The sequence below is a fragment of the Embiotoca jacksoni genome, unplaced genomic scaffold (genome assembly GCF_022577435.1).
Source record: "Embiotoca jacksoni isolate LCO1_2020_lvr unplaced genomic scaffold, fEmbJac1.0.p SCAF_14, whole genome shotgun sequence".
Lineage (NCBI taxonomy): Eukaryota > Metazoa > Chordata > Actinopteri > Embiotocidae > Embiotoca > Embiotoca jacksoni.
This window is the reverse complement of record NW_027185274.1, coordinates 13772744-13798987: the sequence shown is the minus strand read 5'-3', so window position 1 is coordinate 13798987 and position 26244 is coordinate 13772744. Positions and strand designations below refer to the sequence as shown.

Here is a 26244-nt window from a genome sequence, read left to right as displayed (position 1 = left end):
TGTTTGCACTCAGCCCGACTTTCCAGCCACACATAGTATTACAGAAGTCCCACATTCACACATCCATCCCACCCTTAGCTGTTCTGTTTGTCGCTATATTATCTCTATGACTATTTTCTCTCAAAATAAACAGCATACAAACATGTAGCTACAAACACACACACACACACACACACACACACACACACACACACACACACACACACACACACACACACATATATATGGATGTGGCTGTTGACTTACCTGCTAACAGAAGGATGGAAAGGAGCACAATGATCCCAGCAAAAACCAGACCTCCAACACGTAGTGTATGGTAGTCTGCAAATTCACATGGGGCATTATCACCTGGTGACATCATCACTGTCACCTATAAAAATCTGTGCTCTTTATTATTCTGCTTTTCTTTACACCTGTTCTCCGTCTCCCTCTATTTTCTCTGTCTTCCACTCCCCCCTACCCCGCCTTTTTTTTCCGGCTAATGTCATTCCTCCTATTTTTTTCTTCTGTCTGTCGACACACAGTTACTTTATTTATCTACTTGACCTGGCAGTCACTGCCTTTATCCTGTACATGCTTTCTACATTTTCTCTTTTTGTCATTTAGAGCATTTGCAGAACTTGAATATTTACTCTATCCTATCTGATCTGATGCACTTTCAGAAATGCAGATACTTACCATAAACAAAGTCTGCATCAGAGTTCATTTCTGTACCTGAGGAGAGAATGGAAAAGAGTAGAAACCCAGTATAAACATCTTTCTAAAGAAACATAGCTTAAATATTCTTAATTTTTTTTTTTTACACTTTATCGATTTGATCCAATTCACTTTTGTTTAATAGTGAAGCCATTTTTCACTTGTCCTTGTTCAGAGATTGACTCACTGTTTAACTCTCTGGATGTTAAGAAAATAGGTCAGCATTGGTCCATTCCCTGAAGGTGTTTTTTTTTTACCTAGAGAGCATGCTCTTCTAATGTAGAGCGTAATGACCTCGTAAATACAAATGTTGCCACAAATAATGACAGTGTACTCTGTTATCATCCGGCAACATTTGAATTGCTTTTCTGCCTCTGTGGGGGCACCTGTGTTCATGATCTTCCATTTTCTGGATACTCTTCTAACTTGCTGTGTCACTTTATAGCAAACAGCTACATGTGCAGCACTGAGAAACATAAATACAGACGTTGCGAACAGGATTAGCTGTGGCAGAATGCTGAAATGCGAGATGACTGAGGCAGCAAGACTTCCCTTGTTTTTAGGTCTTTGTCAAGCTACCAGAAAGAACATTTTGTCTGAGCAATGTTAAGCTTTATATTATTGTTCATCACTGTCCGTCACATTTATGTTTCTCTAAAAAAGCAATAAAAATAAATCAACCGTGTGTTGCCCAGGGGCATGAGCAACTAGTCTGACTCAAAATAAGAAGACCAAGGATGGCTGTGACTTTGCAAATGTGAGTTGACTCTAATGGTGTCATGTTAAAGTGTCTGTTTCATACACTGGTGTTTGTGGATAATAAGCAGTTCAGCTGACTTACCTTTAGGAACAGACATGTTGCCTCATCTGTTTGTGTGTTCAGTTGATAAAACTGGAGGGACACAATACAAACAGTTAACAAAAGGCAAGTGATAATGGCAGCTGCCACCTGGTGATCCATCAGCACCTGCTGTTTTAAATAATCCAACCTTTACAACAACAGAATTTTTCACCATCAGTGCTGGTGTCTGAAAACTGTTGTTAGTCGGACAAAAATTGTGTGGATTTGGTTTCTTTTTTTTTAATAAAGTTGGAGAACTGTAGAGGCTCATTTAACTTGGCTTATTCACTTTAGATGAGAGGGAGTTGAAAGGCTTGGAAACTCTATATGTCCTGACAAATTGCCTTACTGGGTTGCCTACTACAGTCTTAATAGCAATGTGATTGCCTTGATCTTCACTGAGAACTTTAAGAGGCTAATAGCGATATTGATCCTGTTTCCCCACCACTTCTGTCTAAATCCTTCAGACACACACACACACACACACACACACACACACACACACACACACACACACACGAGCTCCTCATTTGATTTACAACTCCTGACCTGTAATCGTTAATTTACACAGATTAACAGACTAAGAATTTCCCTTGCTGTCTCCATTTTGTTCAAGCATGCCACAGCGAATTGTGGACTTCAGTGCTTTCGTTCATTATGTGTCGGGGCCTTTTCAATGCACTGCTGAGCATAAGGGCATAGCGGACTGTTACTCATTAATATATTATAGCTCCAATATTCATTAACCTTGAACCTTGAACAGCCTGATAGAGGTTATAGACGAATCAAGAAAGAGTGGCTGTGGTGATGCCTGACTAATAATGCAGAATTTATACCCAGTAATTTTAGCAAAAAGCCACACCACCCCTAAAGTCCTGCAATGTATCACCGCTATTAGATTTCTTCAAAAAGCGGCAATTAACACAAATAACACTGCCACCAAAGTGATGTCTGTCCTCTAAACCCACTTTACAACACAAATTAATTGGACCATGTATGCTTTTTTATTTGAATAATGGAGCAGCTTGGTTAGGAAAAGATCAACTTTTCACAGCAAGAATGCTACTAATTCACACTAATTTACATAGAAATACACATTATAGATAACAACTCAGCTCTCCAAAACACAGGTTAATGCTGTATTCATAAAAAACTTGGCCCTATGAACTGGCAGTAACAGTTTCTACCAATTTTAGTTTGATTAATTTCCTACTTACACCGCATAGATTTTTATGACCTGCACATTTATTCTAATATATGTTTAGGAAAGCAAGTACTCACCTGAGCTGCTGAAGGCTTTGTATTACCTCTGTCCAGGTGTGTGTGCGGGTGGCCCTGTCTGTGTTCAGATGAACACTTCCACCCCACAGATCCTCCCTCCAATTCGTACACACACACCATTTCTCCACGCCCCCCGGGCATGCTTCAGTCCAGCCGCTCAGTTACATATTTACAGTCTCATAAAGTTTGTACTCTGGTAGCAATAAAGTGAGAAGATCTGCCAACCTTTGAAATCATAGCAGAAAAGGCAACATATTACTGCCTGTGCTGGTGAGGAACTCATTCCCAGGCATGTAGTATCATAGCCTCACGTGGTATAACCTTGACAGACATTGATAGGAAATTACCAGATTCAGTTTAAGTACTGTTGGTTGAAAATCTTTTTTTTTTAGGCTAAAATCTTGCCAGAGGAAAAGCGTGGAAACCAGACCCTACATGGAAATCTGGTTGCCATCTCAATGGACACAAAAATCACATTCTGTGATCAGACATACTTTTATTTAATTATGCCAAAAGCACAACAGTTTCCTACACAACAAGGCCTCATGCGTAGAAGGACTATAGCATTTAATTGTACAGCGGTCGTCTTTAAAACAGATAAACTCAGGCTTAAGACTGGTGAAAACCGGATCTGACAGGAGATTTACTACAAGGACTGTTCATCTGTTCTCTCTCTATGATTTGGCTTATATTATATTTGGCTACAACTAACGTAGTTTGGCACATCTAATAATATCAATTTTAAGTTTCACTTCTATCAAACTCAGCATGCAAACTTTGTGTCTCTTTCAGGAATGTAATATATGTATGGTCATTCATGACATCATGACATTAGAAAGACTGACTAAACACTTTAATAGACAAACAAGAAAGAGACAAAAAAAAAAAGGTACTCTGGCTTCACAGAGTTGTGGCACTAGTGAGTGTGTATGGGGAAGCTAATCACAGCCTGCTGGAGACTAGTTAATCCTGACGGAGCCAGTGACGGAGCAGGGGAGTAGATATGTGGAGAAGAAGGCAGTGAGACAGCTGATGCAGGAGCTTCCTCCACTATAGATGGTGAAGACACTGCGGTGGAGGAGCCCGTGCAGATACCTGCAAACCATTGCTGTGCTCAGTCAGAGAGCTGTGGCAGTTGAGATTGTCTCATATAAGGCTCATCACATTCACAGATACACATGCACTCATGATGTACGCACAATCTTACATACATGATATGCATGTAGAAAAATGCATATGTGAACACAAACACGCGCAATCATTCAAACATAAACATAAATGAAGGATATTTAACTGTATATCTTATATGCAAACTATCTATACTTATATATGTATACTGTATATATATGCATACATGTTATATACCAAATATGACAAACATTATCCAGGACATTTGACAAAACACCCAACAAACTGACAAATCCTACAACCTAATGGCAATAGATAGAAGTACAAAATGAAGAACAGAGGACCACACAAGGCTAAAAAGTCTTCTTGGGCTTTAAAGACAATCTTGCGTCGAATGTGCTACTGGCTAAGACAATAAACAGGAATGAGAAACGGTCACAGAAAGGCACAGGAATGGACAAGAGCACTGATGGACTGGCACGGTCACGATGAAGAACAACAGCCACAAGATTTATGTACAGATTACACCTCTGAACGTATACCTCCCCTCTTACCCTGTCATATAACCAGTTATAATAATCAATAACTTCACTGTTATTGTGTCTAAATATCAAATAAAACTGATCATCTTTTCAGAGGGCATCAGGTCCTATGGCATTGCTTCAGTTCTCTTCTGGAGTCTCTTTGGCAGCTGCAGCTGCAGAAAGAAGGTCAAGGACGAATAATTTAGTAGAATTGCAAACCATTAAACTTTCCAGAGGTTATTTCTTCTGGAATATCTACAAAAGCAAGTCTTTTACTTCTAGTTCACCTTAAGCTACTAGGCAAGCAAGATTTTTGTGAAAACGACCATGTGTATGCTTGGTTGTTTAAAAGCATGCCATCTGTGAAAATGCAACCACAGAAAGAAATTTAAAAACAAGCAGCAAGTCTTGTCCACTTGATTTTTATACTGTGCTGAAGTGAAGTGAAACTATAAGGAGCTTGGTAGGTATGATGTCAAAATTGTTCTTTAAAAAAGCTCAGCATTAATTGAAAATATACGTATAAAACTCGTATGCTCTGAGTGCAGTTCCCCTTCCCTTCTGTGCTATGGGCGCTCCCACAGGGAAACTCAATTATGGATGTATGTCAAGTGGTGAGGCAGAGGTGAAGGAAACTGACAGAGTTAAAATGTGCATCTTACCCTTGGGGACAATCAGGTTCTCCTCCTTTCCCTCCTCGACATTGGGGGCCCTGAAGAGAGGATCCACATGTTGTCATGGTTACCAAATCATGCAGTATAACCAAAAAAACACCCTTTGTTTTTCATCAGAGAGGGACACTGGCATACCTGGGCTTCTGGTTGATACTGCAGCGGCATTTCCGACCTTGAAACATAAGAAGTCATTAGCTGTGTTGCCCAGAAGGTTAAATTCAATATGAAGATGTATCGTCTGTGCCATAATTGTGATACCTGATTATAAAGATATAAGAGCGTGAAAACAAGATTGTGAAGTAACATGGTTTGGAAATTCTATGATGATTCATTACCTTATTTATAATTATTTTTTATTCATATTAATATATATATATATATTATTAACACATTACTGAGTGCATGTAGACAATAATAATAATACAATTATAAGCATGCAGACACATACAGAAAGATGTTAACTTACTGAGGATAAGAAGAATACCAAGGGCGAACAGCACCACAGCAAGTGCCAATCCTCCAATCCTCAGGCTCTCATAGTCTGAAGAACAAGAAACAAGAGACACAGCAGCAGGAAAGAAATTTAATCTTTGTCCTTTTTAAAATTTGATGTTGTCTTTATGTCTGTTTTTTAAACTTACCGTAAATAAACGGGTTTTCAACTTTCTCTTTGCCATCTGTAAACATATCATAAAAGCAACACGTTTAGAACCATACTATGAAATGAACAATGCATTGTCTAAGTTACAAGTCTGTGTCCTTATGTTAATTGTTTAATTATACTTTACATGCTAAATATAGATTAAAAAAAAAAGTTTAAGTATTTTCTTAGAATATCTCTCATCTTGCTGCAATATAGATTATCATTTATTAATCTTAAACTAAACAATAGTTATGTTACATGACATTCCTCAAATAATGGAACAATATCATGTGGTTGTACTGCAGATTGAGACTGAAGCCAATGAGGAAGTAACTTAAAGTGCAAAGCAAAAGTTGCCAGTGGATGCTAGCTCCAAAACAAATTCAAAAAATGTCAACCTCTCTCTTTAAATGCTAAATAAATCAGATTTCCAAATGAGTCATTCAGTCTCAATCACTTCATTCAGGCCTTCTAATAAGTGTGCTAACCTTAACCATACTGTATTGGCCATGCACAGATATTGTAGGAGGCAAAAAGTTTTAAAAATATTGCTATTTGTTGTCATCAGGGGTTTTGCAGAATCCTCGAGTGCTGACATTATTGTCTGGCAATAAGGTTTAACAAACAATTACTCTTATTACCCTATAAAAAAAATATTTCTAGTTGTGTCTGGTAATTTTTGGGATGTTTCCATACATCAGTCACTGTTAGTTGTAGTGGGGCTATCCCTAAAGGTCGGATCTGGAAACCAGTAGATCCATTTAATGGACTGAGATATGCTCCCTTTAGAAACCACATGAAGGATACTCACCCTGTGCACTGAGGTCTGTTACGGCTGAGGGAGCAAAGAGAGGAAGTAGAGTGAAGGGTGAAAGGGAAAAGGAGAGAAGAGAAAGATGGGAAATTAAAGGTGAAAAATTACTTGGATACTTTTACCTAATACAAACTCCAAATGTCCAAAAAAAACAGACAGCACCACATATATTTTTTAAATTGTTTGAGCATGTGTACATATTAAATATAATCATACATTATTTAAAAAAAAAAGACCTCACACACACACACACACAGTCAGTGACACAGCCACTCTTTGAAACCCACACATAAAGCTCTAAAGTAGTAATTGATGTTTTGCTTTGAGTTCACACCCCAGTGAGTGCCTTTTCATTAACCACCGCTATCTGTCCCTACACTGCCTCCCCATTGGACAATTGGTGAGCGTGCATGCATGTGTGTTTGTATGCATGGGTGTGTGTTTCGTGGGAAAGGGGGGGCACTTACCAGTCACACATACCAGGAGTGAAGAGAGGAAGAGCAAAATAGTTTCCATGGCAACTGTTGACATAGCGTAATAAAGAGGGAGGGATGAGCGAGAATGAAATAAAGTCAGAAAAAAAAACCTCAATGTTTGAGAGCGCTTTAGAAAAGATACACAGAATATTTATTTCTCTGCAAATTGGGACATAAACAATAACAATGAACACATATTCAGTTTATATACACAAAAACACACGTCCAGTAAGTGGGGAGAGGAGAATCACATCACGCTGCGTGGCTTTATCCAAACCCCTGGGGTTTAACTGATGTAAAAGGCCTGCGGATATAATTTTTAACTTGCATAACGATCCATGTTCACAGCCATACATGGTCTCTTTTCCTGGCAGAGATTACTCCTTCTTCCCTGTGGACATCACTCAACCTTGGCCTATTTTAATGTCAGCTATTCAGTGCACATACTCCAACTGTGTCTTCTACAAAATGTGTTCATATTCAACTATTTTTCATTGGCAAATACATTTTGGAGGAATTTGTTTGCCATGCATAGCGCCAGCAATGGAATTGTCAGAGTGATGATCAGTTTGGCTTTGGCCCAAACTGAAATATCTCTACTGCTTTTGAATGCATTGTCATGAAGGTTTGTACAGTCAAGGTTTCCTTATGTAACAGCATTCAGATACAAGACAATTCAAAGACATTCACAGAGGCAGAGAAATATATTAAAAATAAGAAATTAAAAAGACTTTGATCTGCATTTAAAAAACAATAAATGCAGAAACAAAAGCAAAAAAATAAAAAAGCTGTATTTTATTTATTGGAAAGACCTGTGGAGTTTGGATACTGTTTAACATACAAGTAATTCAAAAATGTACTTGGATCATTTGGTGCTTTCAGAAGGATTTTAAAATCTCTCCTCTGACACGCCAGAAACCAGCGCGGTGATGTAAGGACTGGCAATGTGTTCCAATTTCTCAGTGAGGACTCTTTCAACAGCATTCTCAATGGTCTGCTGCTGTTTGGTTGATTTTTCTTAGTAAAACGTATGAAAAAACAATCACATTAGTCCAAACTGCTGAAAAAAAAAAGCATTAACAAGTTTTTCTGAAAAATCTTCAGAAGTGACCCAGAAGTGTTCAAATTAAGTCTTTTTACTCAATCTTTTTCTTTTAGCTTTTCTCTCTTTTTTATCGTTCTATAATATCTGGAAACCGGGGGGGGGGGGGGGGGGGGGGGGGGGGGGGGGTGATTAAGCTTTTTTTTTGGTACTGCGTTAGTAAATCAAGCGTGTCATTGCCACAGTTCCGCCTCGCCTACGCATGAAAAAACACGCGGCTATGTTTGGAAATAAAACCACGTAGTTACATTTCAGAAAACCAAAGCACAGGGTTGAGATTAGGAACCAAAACCACTTGGTTAGAAATTCTAAGATTTCTTAAAAGAAACAGTTTTCTCGCTGTATCAAACCCAATTCTCCTGGGTGAAAGTCCAGTGTTTTATCCATTAGTAGTCAAAAGACCTCCATCAGATAATGTTTTGCACATGTCCAATGTCACATGACCTGTGCGTCTACTTTTCACCTGAGGTGAGGTCAACTGTCACACTGACACGCTTTCCTCCAGTGGACTGGTCGGTGTGTTACATGCTTTAGCATGATGTGTAGGTAAAATGATCAAATGTCAAAATTGTCATATTTTTGACGTCCCACAGGGACAGGTTTAAAAGCTCAGGTAATCTATCTTGTCATTTCAACGCAAATAGAGTGTCTGACATTATACATCGACCTTCGTGAGCCATCAGACTAACTAACAGTGAATATTGAATATAATGCTTCAGTACACAGTCAACATGATTTGACAGCAATGCTTTGGATGAAGCATGTCGAAGCTCCTCAGATAATTAATAGAACGTGACAAGGCTGCAGGTCAGCATGTACAATATTCTCTATACACAAATCCATGAGAGCGAGCCTACAGGAGTCCAAAGATTTTATGTAACTCTATCTGACTGATTGATTTTCTGATTGACTGAGTCCATTTATGTCCATCTACCATTAGGCTGTTTGTCTGTCAGCAGCTGCATCAGTGGTACAGAATATAGTGCACTTACATGAATAATGTGCATTATAGTCATTAGCAGAGATATCAAATGTGGCATTCCTGCGCAGTTGCTATTATTATGTTGGTGCTTTCTGTATTTGATTTGTGAGCCCTCAAACAGATTTGAGCAACACGAGGACATTTCTGAAATAATGTGACACAAGATGGCAACTGAAGAACATAAAAGGCGATGGCATCCATTAAACTAATGGCCCTAAAATGAAAGTTAACCCTTTGTGACCTCAGACAGAAAAAGTATTTTGTTTAATGGGCTATTTAATGCTGCAATAGTTTTCTGGATGTTAACATTTTCATTAATGTTTGAGTCTTTTTGGGTTGATGTGGATAAATGTAAACAATGGTCCAGCTCTTTTACAACATGCAAGAAAATTGAGCCAAGCCTTTTTTCTATCAAACAGTTCACTTAATTGAGTAAATATAGATGAATCAGAATTCACAAGGATCTGTGCCATTTAAAATTTGACATTATGACAGTTTTACAAAGCCTAAGCACTAATTGATATATAAATCCTTAAATTTACAAATTGCAGGCAACGTAATTATAGTATAATATAATAAGACAGTAGATGTTCAGGTTTAATGGTCAGTTCAACACCCTCCACTGATTCTGGAGGAACCAAAGATAGTCAAAGGCCAAGAGCAAAAAGTCTGATCTGAAATAAAACACGTCCAATACCACCACAACACATCTTCTTTTTTTAAATATGGAAAAAGACACCCTTTGTTCAGAAAACTGAACTTGAAAGACATTCTTCCCTGACTGTACTTTTCTGGTTTTCTGGTTTTCCATCCCATTGTCATGAACACAGAATCTCAGGAACTCCTTGAAGGAATTTCTTCAACTTGATTCATGATTCGATTTTGGTGGACAAAGGTCACTGTAACCTCATAATACATGTTTGTTGTCTTAACTCAAGAATACATTCATTACACATAAATATCTGGATAAAATAATGAAGTGATGACATTTTAGGTCTAAAAGCTCAAAGGTAAACGTTACAGCCGTAGAATAGTGTTCTGCAAAAACACTTTTCCAACACAATAACTGAGGAACAGAGAGGGAATTTGTGACCATATTTCACATTTCGGATATTGAATTGGTGACACTAATCTTTAAATCTTGAGTTTGCTATGACTAATCTTGAAATTGTGGTGATTGTTTAGATTTTGCATGTTTCAGGGTTTCAGGTGTGTTCAGAATTTCTTTGCTACAAGGTCCATATTTGAGCATTGTTTACTGTCATGGCTGCAACTTTGTGTTCTATCTGAATTACATTTATTGGACAAATTCCTTCATGAATCTGGTCAAACATGGATGTAAACTGCAACTTGACTGGTTGGCATACATTCTAGTTTGTGTGTTTTGTTTTTTCTTATTTCAGATTTGTAACTAAGTCTGGTCAACAAACAATGCCTTCAGACATATCACATCTGTTTAGCTTAATTTTGTATGTCTTAAATGTAGTTTTTTGGACAATATTTTTGACCCTCACTGAAATATGAAAATGAAGAGAACACAAAAAGAATCTTACTTTTCTGAGAGTGCAATATGAGTCACTTTAAAGTGTTGTATCTTTAAGGGTTAGTGGGTCAGTGTCGTGTTTGTCCCGTGAGAATCTTTTGGCAGCAGGGCACATAATGTATCAAGCAACTCTTCTGTGCCAGTCTTTCTCTCATGAGTACAATACATGGCACCTGATTAGTTGCCATACCATCTTTCCTCAATCCTATCTACACCATTGTTTAGAAATATCAAGTTCGAGAGTTAGGCTTCGCTTTGTCTGAGAGGAGCGGACAAGAAAAGGGCAGACAGGGTGACTGTATCTGTTTGGAAAGGACAACAAAATAGCAGGTAGAAAGGCTGTTTTCATTAATGTGGGGACAAGGAAAGGGCAGGCTGAAAGACAGTGAAATGGGGAAACAACCAGACAGGGACAGACATTGTCTGGTAGGGGAGTGCAAGCGAAGGGCATGCAGAGGAGACACTGTCTGAGGGGAGAGCACTGTGGAGGGGCAGTCTGTCGTATGGTAGTGATATTTCCAGTATAAAATACACAGAGCATTAAAAAAAAAAAAAAGGTCAGGGATTGTGGTGCGGCACATTTGATGGGGGAGTGGAAGAAACAGGAAGACAATCAAAGAGATAAGAGTTAGTCCAAGCAATAGGAGCAGTGAGACGATAAAGCAGACAAGGGAAGCAGAGTGCTCAACAATCACTGAGACATGAAAAACAATAATGATCTGACCTTTGACTTTAATTGGCAAATGTCTGAATCTCAGAAATGAGTAAGATTAATGAGATACAAGTGTATAAAGTTACAGTCTAAAGAAGACAAGGTCAGAGAAAAGCTCTATTCAAATGGCAGCACACTTACAATGTCCATTGTATGTGAGTTTTTGCAGAAGACCACACCCCACCAATCCCTCTATTTGTGTCCTTATTATCAGTATCCTACCATCTGCACAATGACACAGAGATTAAGTGGTATTTGAAATGATATCATGTGATAGAGGTTGTTCCCCCTGGTTTCCTGCGCTTGATTGTCTGATTGCCCAGAAGTGCAACTTTATGTAAAAATAAAGCCTGCTCTACAACTGTCTCTCTAAGAGAATTTGCACCTATTCATACCAATGCCCGCTTATCCCAGTTTGCACCTATTCATGTGTGTGCTTATTAAAAATGCGAGATTTTACATGTTAAATTGACAACCCATGTTTCAGATCTCCCTGCTAAACACTTTCATTGGTGTGCTGGTAAGGACATACGTTTGATGTCCAGTGACCCCTAGGCTGTATTTAAGCCCATTAAATACCATAGAGCCTGTGCTAATTAAAAAAAGATATGTCCTAAATTTCATCATCGATAAAATGTAGGGTGTCTAAATAGGTCATATCAGAGGTCTCTGTAACCTTTGTGAGGAAAATAACCTGCCATCATAATTACGTTACATCAGCATGACAACAATGTGCGTCTTTCCATAGTGTCCAGTTATCGCCATGGTAACTGTCTCCAGCTGAAAATACTGGCGCCGAATGAGAAATGGGTGAAAGTGATGGGCTCCTATGAACACCGGAGTCACCACATAAACAGGAACAAGGGGTGTGGCACACAGCATTAAAATCAGAACTACTCGGCTTAAATTGAACTCATTCCACAATAAATCGCCATATATGCATTTACAAACGGATTCGTCAGCTTTGGTGGATGGTGATTGTAAATTCAGCGGCTTTCGTTATCTCTTTAAGTTGCGTGCCGAAGACAAAGACCGACCTCATTCCTCACTAATGCACTGATAAATCTCTACGGTGTCATGTAAACGCACAGCCTACATGGCACCGACAGATATCACACGCTGCCTGGTTTGACAGTCTCATAAAAAATAAAAAAAAAACTGGCACAATATAGCCTGCTATTACAACATCCTATATGTGACGTCTGCGCATTCATCCACTTTTGCGCCCCTCAACCTGTGGATCATCTGATGTTACAGCCATCATCCGCCGTGTGATTTTCCTTTTCAGTAAAAGCGACTAGTGACTATTTGTTTTCAACAGTAATGTTACAAGAATAGATACGTCAGAGAAAGCGAATTAATCACGCTTTGATGCGTATTTCCATATATCTTTTGACGCGCAACCAGTGAACAGTGCCAGCAGACACACCCTCATGGTATGTGAGAGCATAATAAATAATAAGTAGCGAAGTAAATGGCATCTCAGCGAGTTATGGAGACCATGTACAGTAATGTGTATATATTGCAAACACCACAAATGTTGACGTGAAATGATTTCAGTTAGAAATGTGCGTGATTCACTAAGAATCCTAATTCATGTATTTACGTTGTATCGTGTGCCTAAAATCAGCTATTGGAAATTAAATGGGCTTCAATAAAATTAGCGTTCCTTTCCAATCCATCTCCAACCAGGAGCTATTATGACCCCTAGGTCCCATTTTCTGAAAATATAACAATAGCACAATCTAAGACATCAAATATGCGTTTATCAACTTACCTCTTGTTTCTCCAGCCACCGTTGGCCAACAAACTGATATCCACCCACAAAAATCAATCAGCTTGTCTCACAAGGCTTTTGTTTCAAGTATTCTCATCTGTCAATATGTGCACAGTGTTCACATCCACTTCTCCTGGAAAAATATATGTGATGGGTAACAATCTGACTCCTGGTGTGACTGCTTATTCAGTGTGCTGAATCCTTCCTGTCGCCCCCTCTCTCTCTCTCTCTCCCTCACACACGTATACTCACCATACTTCCAGTATTAATCCCGCCTATTGATCAACACCACCATAGGGATTTTCCTTGATCTTTATTTTGTATATATGCTCCCTGTATAATACTCAGTAATCCCACAGAAAACGATGTGCACAAAAATATGCTACAGAGAACACACACAATGACAAACGGTATAATCCAGGAGGAACAATTTCAGAAAACAATTAAAAAATTATCACAGTGTGAGTAAACAGGCACAGAGTCACAGCTCAGTAAAAGGAGTCAAGGGTCATACTGCTTCTTCCTTCAAAAAGTGAATACATAAATCCTTCTTCCGATCTAATAAAGTAAACAATGATCAACATTAAAAAGCCTGAGATGTGTCCCTGAGAGAAAAAAAACACACCTCTGTAATCACAAATCATTTTTAAAGAATATTATTCTCAAACCAATTAAGGAGATCACAGTAGATTGATTGTGTTTCATTGGCACAATGAAGAGAAGCGTCAGTCGCTTTCAAAGCTAGCTTTACATAACAATAGTTATGACTAGACACCAAGAGACAGATTAATGAAATCAAGAATGCAAGACTGAGGTCAGTGCATTGATTAGTTTGTATCAATATTCCACTTCTGATTCTGTAAAACATATAATTGACATGTGACATTGGATGAATATAAATGGTGCAGAATACCAAGGCACAGTTCCTGTGCTCAGCTTGTGCATTTTGTCATTCGGCTACTCCCTCAAGGCAACGTGCAACCTTTCTGTCTCTCTGTCTGCAGCATCTCCTCATCAGTACATTCTTCTATGTGTGAATCAATTCATCTCTCTAAAGCGACTTCATAGTGCAGACTTCATTGGGGGAAAGTCGGGAAGTAGACCACCAGCAGGAGATAGGGGGACATCATGGCCTGTGTTGCTGCAGGAGGCACAGGAGGAGTTAACATGCTGAAAACCTGTGCGTTCTATCATCTGGATAACAGACATGATTTCCTTCACTAGTTATTCGTTTTTTTCCCCCATCCATTCTTACCTGCATATTGCTATAGATCCAGGGCAGGACACTACTGACTTTAGTGTAAACGCCAGGCTTGTTTTTTTCCCCACAGCCAGCTCCCCAGCTGGTGATCCCCACCAGGTACCAAAGGCTATCTCCCTTACACACCAGAGGTCCACCACTGTCACCCTAAGACAATGTAGTTTATACTTAGTTGACATGAATGTTATTCTAAAGTTTGCTAAATGATCACAGTGTATATTCATGGAATTACTGTCCCTTGATATTGACTGCTCACCTGACAGGAGTCTTTGCCTCCTTCCAGCTTCCCAGCACAGACCATGTTCTTGGTCACTGCGCCTCCATACACTCTGCGGTCGTTACACACTCGTGTATCAAAGATGTCCACAGTCACTTCCATCAAATCCTTGGAGACAGTGCCTTTTAGAAAAAAAACAAAAAACAAAACATCACTTGGTCACAAACTTTTCTTGTTAAGTCTATATAATATATGAAATTAGTGGTAGAATATATGGCAAACTCTTCATTTCATCCTCTATTGTCTCCAGTTTATCTGATTAATCTCGGTGCATTTCTATATTCCCTGACATTCGGCACCTGCACATCAGTCATTATGATCGACTTTAACACACATCTTTCTCATTCTCTATCGACCTCATTATACGGAGAACAGACATCAGTCCCTCTCTGATAGATCATGCATGTTCCTTTAGAGGCTGTGAACTCTATTCTGCCTGCCTGCGCTTCTTCTGATGACTCTCTGTCTGACTGCCGTCGCTCTCAGGATTTGTTTGTCTGGTCTGACTGCATTCTCGTTTCCAGTTGTAATCTTTCCTTGGTGGTGGAAAGACCAATTCGTGTAGAAGATCTGTTATCCGGTGTAACATGCATTCATTTATTCAATATTGTAACATGTAGTTTTATGGCAATCGATTAACTTTATTGCCCCAGGGATGCTTAAAACACGGTTTCCTTATTTACACAGAAAGACCCCGTCTTTGAAAGGATGGAGAAAATATTATATACACTTCATGTATGCTCTGATTTGGTCTAATTTGATTTGGCCTTACTCAATAACTGTATATGTCAGCTTGTATTTATAAGGAAAACCTTATTTTTAGGTATACCTGAAACTTTTGTAGTTTCATTGGAGAACTCTAGGTAAAGGGGAGTCATAAACTCCATAGTCCAACTTACCTGAACCTGCCTCGGTAGTGCCAAAGCCTGACGTCCAGCAGCTGGCTCCTTGGGGAAACTGCTGGCCCGACATTGGCAGACAAGCTGGCTGAACTTTATCTGGATGACACAAAAAGATGTATTTAACTTTTTCAGCAGCTTTGTGTGTTCAAAACAGGCTAGTACTACAGACAGATGCACACACAAACAAACTGTGCTGAGCAAATCAGATTAGCAGTATGACAATGGACTCAGTGCAGACTTTAAAAACTCTGAGTCAACAGCAAGAGAAAAAACATTTCCATGGTAGTTACTGTCATGCATGCTGTTTCTTTTTACTCTTTGACACAATGTTAACTTTTGTTTAATTTTTCCTGAACAAAAACTACATTCACTCTATGACCTAACTCTTTTTTAATTCTGATATTAAATCAGTCTTTGTGTAAAAAGTAAACAATGTGAATCAAACAGTAGATTAATGCAACAACAATGGAAACTCAGTAACTGTTAATGGTAATATGTAACACTGATGTTCACAGGGCTTTCAAGGATGTTTGAACTGTAGAGTGAACATTTATTGACAGAGGCTCTTACACCTGGGTTAGCAACCAGAAGGACTGATTTTCAAGTCATTCAGTCAGCCATCTAGTTACACTACATACGGCCTCTGAGCACATTCTTGTAGCATGAGCAGCTTTTGTTGCATCATGCCAGGCTCTCCATTTTGTATATTCTCAAAGAGGAAGCAATCACACTGAAACACCTTTCCTGACTCCTGTTTTGCAACATGGAGCTCTGCTCTCCTCAATGATATATACACATGTGAGTATTAAACTCTGACTGCAACTTCAGGTATGAAAGTTGGATGAACATAAACTTTGGTTTAGTAAAGTGAAGGTGTAACTGACCATTGAAAACAACTGGAGATGTGAGTTTGAGTAGAGCAACATCTTGGTCGTTGGTCTTGCGGTCGTAGTTTTCGTTGAGAAGGATCTTCTCTACCCGGTAGGGCTCAGGTAGACCGTCCAGGGACACCAGTCCACCATAAACGCTCCAGTTCTTAACAGAGGTAGTCAGGGAGTTGCTTTTGGGACACGGAAAAAAGTTGTTCAGTGGAAAGCTGTGAACTAAAACTGATTCGGTATTGGTACATATACATTCAGCATAAACCTCATTGTAACTGTGAAAATTTTATCAGTTGAGCACTATGGACTTCTATTTTAAGAATAAGCAAGTTTATTGAGATTATCGTGAAAAAAAACAAAAGTCCTTAAAGTGTGGAAAAAAATTGCGGGGGCACTTTCTGTGTCAGTCACCTTGGGAAACAGTGGGCAGCGGTCAGCACAAAATCAGGAGCAATAAGGACTCCTCCGCACACATGTGATCCTTGAAAGTGGAGCGACAACTGCCAAGGCCACTGGCCTGTCTTAGCTTTGCTGCCCCCGATGATCCGGGATGTAGACTGCTGCTTACCACAGTCTGGGCATGAGAGATAATGCAAGGTACTGTAAAATAGCTCCAATAAATTAAATAAAACATCCGATATATGACGATATATAGGGCGATATATGAATTCAGAAGTATTGCTTAGTGAGTGTCAATGAAATGGCGAATGGTGACAGAATTATCAAATTATCATTGTTACTTTAAAAAACAGATTTTCACATCAACAATTCTGATAAAAAAATTTTTATTTTAAACTAACAAAATTAGTTGCTAATTTTGTGCTTGTACATGTAAGGAGTTGTATTTGATATATAACATAACAATGGAAAAAAAAAATTGTGGCACTGAATCTCAGTTTTTTGTTGTTTCATTATGCAAAGTTCAGTCGACCAACTCCCATGGAATAGACTGTTGTGGGAAGGTAGAATATATACAGTTTGTCATCTATGCTGTGATACAGGGGGTGGGGAGTGATGATTATAACCATCCCGTTTTAGAAGGTAGACTCCAAACCAACAGATGGATGCTCGGGGTTATGAAAAGCAACAGTATAAATGAGTAGCAGCAGTAGCAGGTGTCTGCATGGGTTTTAAGTAAGCAGTTTGCCAGAAGCCATTGGAAGCAAAAGAGAGAGCAAAGGACTGAGGCTTAGGTAAACATTATTGAAAGGGTGTGTTAGATATATGTTGCGGTGCCAGGAGTAGGTGTCATGCTTTATCTCGCTTGCATGCCAGCCTTCATTTTTTTGATATATCTCACTTTTCTCACTCAACATATCGTCTGTTCTCTGAATTCAAATTTATGATTTAAAGAAGATTTCAGAATATTTTTTTAATGATCAAAACATACAACAGTAATCTCCAATGATATAACTCGTGTTTAGCTCTGGTGGTAGAAAATGCCTGGCTGTGCAGTAGTAGGTACTGTGAGGGTGAGATAGAGACAAGAGAGAGAGAGAGAGAGAGAGAGAGAGAGAGAGAGAGAGAGAGAGAGAGAGAGAAACATGCTTGTGTGTGACACATGACTGTAGGAACAGATGGAGGCTCCTTACCCACACACTGCAGGGAGACCTTCTTCTGGTTTGAACAGGAGGAACTGTGTAATGCCACAATGAAAGAAACATGTCAGTTTACATGAGTGCATGCACATATTCAGTATTATTAGATTTACAGTAACATGATGAGATATATACCTGACTTTTACCTGACCCTGGAGAGGTGCAGTTGTTCTATTGGTTAGTGTTAAACCAATGGACTGCTTGGACTGAATTGCTTTGCTCATGTAGGACCTGGAGATAGAGAGAAAAGCAGTTCAGAAAGCTGAAGAGATAAACTTGCACATATAGAGACCATTTTGTCAAATCAATGCCTGATTGGGCCTGAAACCTCATTCTAGTTCTGTCACACTGAGACACTCCTGTGATACCTGTTGAGAATCAATTCAGCCCTAAACACACAGCAGCAGGTGACGAGAAATCAGATGGAGCTCAGTGGGTAAATTGCAGGTTGGAGATAGAAGCCCACATGCTCCTATAGCTGTTGTTGAAATTGGATCTGACAAGATGACTAGCTAAATCACTCGTTCATGAATCCTGTGCCAGGATCTTGAATGATGATGAGGAATGCTAATGATTTTTTTTTTTAAGGCTGCAGTGGTCATCAATAATGTGTGATGTTTGGCATGCTTAAGGTTAGCTTTGACAAAAATGAGTGAACTTGGAGAATCTTTACTTTCTTAATCCGAGCTGAGAGCAGATCTGGTTGGCGTAGCTTTGATCCCAGCCTTCGTAACACAATGGTAGGAAGCGGCCATCTCGAGACGTCCTGACCTGCAGACTGTTGTCCTCACCAAACCTCACTGGAGAAAAAAAGAAAACAACTTGGATGGCATTTCCTTTCCTTTCACAACTATATACAATGACTGTAAAAGGAGAGATAAATAAAAGCTTTACATGATAAGACCTTTATTTATTCTTCTTATGAGAGAACATTTCCTGGTATTTAAGACCTACATAATAACGACTATATAAACAAAATCACTGTTATTTTGTTTTGTTGATAATAACGACAAGATTGAAAGCAATACATGTCCCATCCACTGAATATTCTTCTAATTACGAAGCATATGCATGAGAACTCACGGTCCTCTTGCCTGTTTTTCTGGGTGACCTTTTGGCTGTCAAGAGTCTTGCCCATCCTTCATCACCATCTGCCCTCGTATTAGTCCGATTCTGGTCAGGTCTATGTGTGTGTGTTTGTTCCTACTCACCACAGCGAGTTTCATCAGTGCCCAGTTGGCAGTCTCTTATCCCATCACATTGCACAGTATTGTTGGGGCAGGTGTCGTACATTGGCAAAGGCAGATTTTCATTTTTGTGATCCTCGTCCTCATCGTAGAGGATCGCCGCTGTTGCCAACCTGGTGCCATAACGAACTGTGGTGGGGGTAGAGTGGGTAGTAATGGGCATAGATGAATAGAGGCACAGTGTGCCATTATTGTCATAATCAACCAAAACAAACTCTAGAAATGACATAAGAACAGTAGAACGTGGCCTCACTGAGAATCTGCCCCCCTCATTTAATGAATATCAGCAACTAAATTAAAACTGTTTTATCTACTGATTCAATCTACTTGCATCAGAACCACAAGGGCACAACAAACACTGTGACTAACATAGACTTTGCTTGTAGTTACAACAGTCCCAAATAAATTGGAGCAGTGAATTAACTTTAATGATAATGTCCTGTGATCTGTATGAATAAACAAAGTATACCTCCAAGCCAGATAGCTAGTCCCAAGACGGCCAGCACCAGTAAGGCTGCCCCTGACCCGCCATAGCACTGTGAATTATTCTCACAGCATCTCTTCTTCTTACGGGGAGCTGGACACAGACAGAAACATTTGTGTTGCTTGTAAACCAAGGTTCAATGTATTGTCAGGGAAATAAGGGCGATGCAGGTCATACTCACGTGTGCTGGACCATGTGACTTGGGGAACAACCACAGGTGGTGCATACTGGGGGATGTAATGTGGATGGGACGGGGGTGTCAGGCCCAGGCCCAAGCCATACACCACCTCTTCATAAGGCTTGAGGGGGGGCTGGGCGTGCATGGCAACAGAGTAGTAAGGAGGAGGGGGGGCATCCTATGAGGAAAACACGGGGAAAGCAAATAACTTGCAAGAGGTTTCATATAGATAAACTTCCGTGTTGTAATAACACACAATGTGAAGCAAACACTTTGTCCATTATTGTGTTGTTTATCCTTGGAAAGCCAAGACTAAGTATGTAACCCATTGTCCTCAATGCAATCCTAACACTATTATCAAGTCTATGTTAAAATCGACACCAGGGTAACAACATTATACACGAAAACAAGAGTGAGGTATCTTGGCAACAGCATCTAAAAGATCTGCTTTAACAGTTCATGTCCTCATTTTTCCATTCGTGTTATCTGCCCTTTCTTATTTACAGCTATCCCAGCAGCCATATCAAGTATTTCAGACAAACAACTTAATCAGTATTTGGACAATAAAAGAAGGCTTTCTTCTCATGGCTAAAAGCAGGTTAGCTTGCCAACACTGTCGATTATTTAAAAGTACAATATGTAAGATTTTTGATTTAAAACATTCAAAAAAGAAAAGAGATGATCAAAAGGATTTGAAAAATAACACCTATTAACGCTTAATAACACTCAATCAGAAGTTCATTGCAATCACTTAGCATGCTAACCACCCAGCCCCCACCCATCATGCCTCTGCACCACACTGAGTCTTTGTAGCAGAAGAGGAAGCAGCATATTCTAACCTCTAGTCAGAATGGATGAAACAGTAAACACAATGGTAGATTTTCATATATACATTTGGATCTTTTGTTACTTGTTGATGGGTAAGGCTAACCTAACTGCCTGTGTACACAAGCTTATTTGACCTACAAACATGAAGGCGGTATAGTTATATACGTTTTGGGAAGAAAGTAAATGAGCATATTTCCCCAAATTTCCAATATATTTCTTAATTTTTTGTAAAACTGGTCTAATACGTGCTGTTCTTAGATGTGCTAACTGTAGTGCTATGCTGCTTTTTGGCTTCTGGAATGCATTCAAAGTTCATTGATGCAGTGTTATGTGACTAAACCTGTTTGAACATAGTTTGGCCTGATGACCTGTTTGCAGTGTCATCTCTATTGCAAGTGATGCAATGTGATTAAACAAGTTTGTGACAAGTCAACATGGTTTCTTCTGACGTTTAAAAGAGAACTAGATACACAGTGGATCCAGTTCTAATACTTTAGCAGAACGAGTTTTCTGTAATCAGATTTTGTTCTGGGTATGAGTTAATATCATAATCAGAAGTTCTGGCCTGTGGCAGAATTTATAATGTGTCCATCAAATACTCAGAAACCTTGATGGAGTTACAACAGTAACAGTGTCAGCACCTCTTCTTGTGTTCTCAGCACAAATTAGTCCTGATGAGTACCAAATTGACCTCCACAAATCTGCCCTCAGTGTAATCAAAAAGTTCAGACTTAGTTCTCAACAGTCAATGACCATGTCTCTTCCATAGCTGTTGAAACCTTTCTTCATTCATCACACTAAACTGAGGGGCAAAACTTTCTTTGACAGAAAAGGAAGGAATTAAACTGTAAGGGCGGCACTCAGAAATCTGCAAGTGAACTCACTGACAAAGGTGTTTCATTACACCATTTCTATTGCATGTTGATCAAGTTTCAAAATGCACCCATTGGCAACATACTTAATCAAATTCAGATGCCTGGGGAGAAAGAGGTGGAGATGGATTCATCATATTTCCAAGAAGAGCACACGATCATATATCATAGTTTGCCTGTCGGCCATTATCATGGAAAAATTCAAAGATTAGCGGTTCACATGACACTTAGAGGTCGGTATTTAACTCAAACAATAACCATGCAATATAAAGTTACATAACCTGACATGAAATGGGAAATTAAACTTTTCATTTATAATTAGTTGTCCAGCCTGTACAGACTGAATAAATCTATTACGTTTCATTTATTTTATATAGAATACACAGTGATCTGAGCTTAACTGCAACTTCACTAACTCTGAAACATCTCTTAAGTCTTTAACAGAATACACAATCTGTCCAAGGACAATTAGAAGTTCAACCACACATTTGCGGCACCATCAGTGTATTAAATATCAAGTGCATTTATACAACCCAAAATCATAGTTTTGTCTCAAATACCTTAACAATCTGAACAACATTTTTGTACATGTATATGTGCTTTAGTTTGACAGCAGATAGAAGTAAAAGTTGCTGTCCAACACAATTTTCACAATGAGGTTAAAAGTAAACTTAAACTAAACAATTTCATAGGCAAGATTATCTGAAAAACACAATGTCATGAAGCTGGGAACAGATTTTTTTTTTAGCTCATGAAAAGTTGTTATTTTTGAGTTGTCTGAATTACAAGGTGGAAAGACATCGAGTTTCAAGCAAAGTGTCAAAGGGATGCCCTGAAACCCTCTGTAACACCTGCTGCCTGCCTGACAAGTGGATTGAAACAGATAAAACCCGTTGTCAGCCGATAATCTGTGCACTGCATGATACTCTTCAACCTTTTGGAGGCTACACAAGTTCACAATAACAGAATTCACTGAAAGCACGACAGAGAGGCAGATACACAGAACAACCATCATTCAGAGTGACAGGTGAGTACAGTTTAAGGAGAAAGTTTGACTATTGATTGAAAAAGGGTTAGAGTCCAAGAAGAGGCCAACAGATGAGCTGCAGCAAAGAGTGGGTGCTTTTGATGTAAGAAAAAAAGAAGCACAAAGTAACAACCTACCGGGTCATGCTTAGCCATTGGACTCGGTGCAGCAAAGAGTGGAGAGTGGAGGTAAGAGCAAGTGGATTTAGCTTTTTCACATGCAGGTTTACTCAGCTACAGATTAGTGGCAAGCGCATGGTGGTCCCACATTAAACACCTCTACTTCCCTCTTTCCTTTCTTTTCCTCTCCTTTCTACTCGATGATGTGTTTGTCACTGATCATCAACCAAGCAATAACAGGTATGTCTCTACCTTCCCCCTCCTGCCCCTGACACTTCCCATGTCCAGCCTCCAACCCTTCATTCTTTTGCTTACAGAGACGGGTGTGCCCAGTGCATCAATTTCCCACCTGCCGGACCGGTTTTGCAGCAGCTAGAAACAATCGTGAGTTTCACAGTTTGAAGCTCCATTATGGCTCAAATGACACCTGAACCAAAATGGCTTTCCCCTCACAGAAAATGACAAGAACTTATTTTTAAATTATGTACTGTATGGTTAAACATTCAATAACATTTTCCATCGTTTCAGTTTGATGCAAGATGTGTAAGTGATGGAAAAAAAGATTTGTCTCTTCCTCTTGTTTGCATTGTGGCTCTGGAAAGTCTCAAGCAGGCTCCGAAAAGTCTCTTTCGTTGTCCGTCTTATTTGCAAGTGATTCCTTTTGTTTTACTTTCCGCATCTAATTGACGACTCCCATGTGTCCTTATCTTGTGACCTACAACCAACTCAGTATTACCATACGCAAGCAGATACAAAGGAATTGGGGGTGACTGTCAACTGTTTGTCACACTGTATAAAAGCTGCCATACGGAGGAGAGCTAAGAGCAATGCTGGACACCTCTCTTTGAGGGTGTATATATTTGCTCCTTCTTGCAAGAATAAATGTCTGTTATGTTTGATTTTGAACCAAGCCTCTGAGTAATTTTTCCAACAGTAAACTGAGAATTTTACACCACACAACCAGGTATCACCCCAAAGCACGTAATAATCCCGCCAGTCCACCAGTGGGCAGTTTATCAATGTCACGGTTTTGCCTGGCATAGACAAGAAAAAAGGTGTTGTTAGATTGAGGTAAAAAAAAAAACCTTAGGGTTTGGAAATCCACATAACTTTCTTGCCGACGTGAACCCTTCTTCGGTAATAGTACGCTATTCATCAATTCAACCCCCCTCCCCAACCTGCCTCATTATATGGACCTCATCACTTTTGTACTTCATCAAATGACCTCCAGCACATGATTTTAGTCACATGACCCATGTCGCTGGACCTTTGTCATGTGACATGCCCTATTTTTCACGCTGAGGCGACGCTAACTGTCACCCTGACACGTCCTCTAGTGGACTGGCAGATGTATTCCATGCTTTGTCGTGATAAAAGGCCGAATCACAATACCCTTGAAGGCAGTTAGAGGAAATACTGGAGGGAAAAAAAAGCTTAGTCACTGACTCCTGGAAACAAAGGTAATTATTAATGTGTGACAGTTTTGAAGACTGTATTTTCCCTCACTTATGGATGGTACGGGTATGCGTTTCCATCAAACCTCTGTCTGTCAGGCTTCGACACAACATTTTTGCTCCCACCATTCTGCATAGATGTTGCTTCTGGAAACTTTTGGAAACTTTCCTCCCAGCACCACGGTGTTTACTTCTACATTCACTTTCCACATACTCTATGGTTCCTCCATACACGCTTTCTCCAGTTTTTCATTTCTTGCTGTTACATGAGCATACAACATCTATCACTTCTGTCACTATGTGTTCCCTGACCATTAGCATAATGTCCGATTGATCAGTATGTGTGTCTGGAAGTCCCACAATAGTCATCCTTTGCAGTGTTTTCCCATTTGTAAGCGCCCATGATTTAGTTCAACTCAGTGTTTCTGCACCTTTCACCCTAATGTTGTTCATGCCATCTCTGTCACTTTAACTCTCTGTTGCAGAGAATCACACAAAATATGTTCATGAATGTGGGGTACTGTGGTTGCTTGTGGTCAAAGACATACCCCATACTGTGACCACACTGTCACAGATTTGAACCTAGCAGAAGACCGTTGTAGCACAATCTCTCCCCCCATGTTTTCTCTTTGTCACAAGTCTGTACTAAAACTTAAGAAATTTATTTTTATCTCAGCTTTTAGTTAAGTTGCCATGGGTTTTATTGTTTTCATTTTGTTGTACAATTGTATTGGGGGTTGTTTCTCCATAGTATTTCTAAGTTTTTTTTTTTTTATCTTGCTCTGTGAAGCACTTTGGGATGCATTGTTGTATGAAAGGTGCTATTCAGTCATAGTTGAGTACATAAATAAAGATAAATTGTCCCAAAAATAAATAAGCATGAATGTTAAAGCCCTTCAACATGTAATATCAAGTGCTTAATATCAAAGTGCTGTATTACAAAACCTCATGTTCAGCGAGTCAGTGTTTTTGTGGGTCTAAATTTGATCATTACCGTGATACTGAATGACACTGAGCTCATGAGAAGCATCACGAGATATTCAATGTATGCGATGCACCGTATAAGGCCACCAGAGGGCAATGTTCTATACGTTGTCTTTAGAGATGCATGCAGCCTCTGGGCACCCTTTACACCAGTCTACTTGTGAGAAAAGTTCCTCTTCTGAACAACAGCAGATGATCACTGACATTTTAAAAAGTCCTCCCACAACTTAGATTTATTCAGCAGTTGTCTGTCTATCTGCAAGACAGAAACCAAAACATGACGCTAACAAATCAGCAGTGTGGTTTAGTGTGCAGAGACTGTTTGCGTGTAACAGGAACTAAAACTTAAAAAGTCATGTGAAGAGGAGGTGAGAAACTGATGGGCTGTAATAAAGAGAAAAAAGTATTTTCTCAGAAATGAATTAATTTCCCCAAGTAAAAGTATTGAGAAAATGATAGAAGTTTCAATATAAAGAAATTGATAAAAAAAAATTTAAAAAAAATTGAAAAAACATGGCTGGTTCCACTGATGTAAAAAACTCTTTCTCAACATTACCAAAAAGCAAATGCATATCATACATGATCACACACAATAACTGTCATATATCAAGCATTTTCTTATTAAAATTAGCAGAAAAGTGATGTGTAGCAAATTATCAAACCAGCGGATCTGTGTAAAAGATGAGGTTGAGTTGATATGGTTCCACAGTCTCTGAGGTTGAAACCATAGATCTGTGTCTCAGCTGACACATTTTTAAAAAAGGTCACAGCTCTCTACCATCCCACACATTGGTTAATATGAGTTTAGAACTGACATTTAAGACATTTTAAGACACAACATAGAAGAATAATTTTATTTCAATTCTGTTATTTCATGCTAATACCATACTGAAACCACATAATTTATAGAGCTATGATGGAATTATACACCTGTGATCC

The 26244-nt window shown here is 39.1% G+C and overlaps 2 protein-coding genes across 2 annotated transcripts; both read right to left on the bottom strand.

Annotated features, from left to right (window-relative positions):
* Window positions 1–3294: 3294 nt before the first annotated feature.
* fxyd6 (FXYD domain containing ion transport regulator 6) lies at window positions 3295–13405 on the bottom strand. The gene is made up of 8 exons (XM_069148106.1): window positions 13194–13405; window positions 7069–7122; window positions 6599–6622; window positions 5786–5821; window positions 5611–5685; window positions 5280–5316; window positions 5133–5182; window positions 3295–4643 (listed from the first exon to the last, which is right to left on the bottom strand). Exons 2-8 carry the CDS (start codon window positions 7115–7117, stop codon window positions 4609–4611), a joined length of 306 nt encoding a protein of 101 aa, XP_069004207.1. The 5' UTR covers window positions 7118–7122; window positions 13194–13405; the 3' UTR covers window positions 3295–4608.
* An 82-nt stretch (window positions 13406–13487) lies between these two features.
* tmprss13a (transmembrane serine protease 13a) lies at window positions 13488–23124 on the bottom strand. Its single transcript, XM_069148105.1, has 13 exons — window positions 22886–23124; window positions 20025–20199; window positions 19829–19936; window positions 19324–19488; window positions 18786–18912; window positions 18248–18343; window positions 18107–18150; window positions 16926–17088; window positions 16518–16693; window positions 15631–15729; window positions 14711–14853; window positions 14449–14601; window positions 13488–14334 (listed from the first exon to the last, which is right to left on the bottom strand). Exons 1-13 carry the CDS (start codon window positions 22901–22903, stop codon window positions 14320–14322), a joined length of 1482 nt encoding a protein of 493 aa, XP_069004206.1. The 5' UTR covers window positions 22904–23124; the 3' UTR covers window positions 13488–14319.
* Between the last annotated feature and the right edge of the window lie 3120 nt (window positions 23125–26244).

Bases quoted from the DNA above. Each gene is read 5' to 3' on its own strand.
- fxyd6 (XM_069148106.1), bottom strand. From the start codon at position 7,117: ATGGAAACTATTTTGCTCTTCCTCTCTTCACTCCTGGTATGTGTGACT. The intron at 6,623-7,068 runs GTAAGTGCCCCC...TTGCTCCCTCAG, and splicing joins ACTCCTGGTATGTGTGACTG to CCGTAACAGACCTCAGTGCA. The intron at 5,183-5,279 runs GTATGCCAGTGT...TCCTCTCTTCAG, and splicing joins AGTATCAACCAGAAGCCCAG to GGCCCCCAATGTCGAGGAGG.
- tmprss13a (XM_069148105.1), bottom strand. The intron at 18,151-18,247 runs GTATATATCTCA...GGCATTACACAG, and splicing joins CAGGGTCAGGTAAAAGTCAG to TTCCTCCTGTTCAAACCAGA. The intron at 17,089-18,106 runs GTAAGGAGCCTC...TCTCATGCCCAG, and splicing joins GGTCTCCCTGCAGTGTGTGG to ACTGTGGTAAGCAGCAGTCT.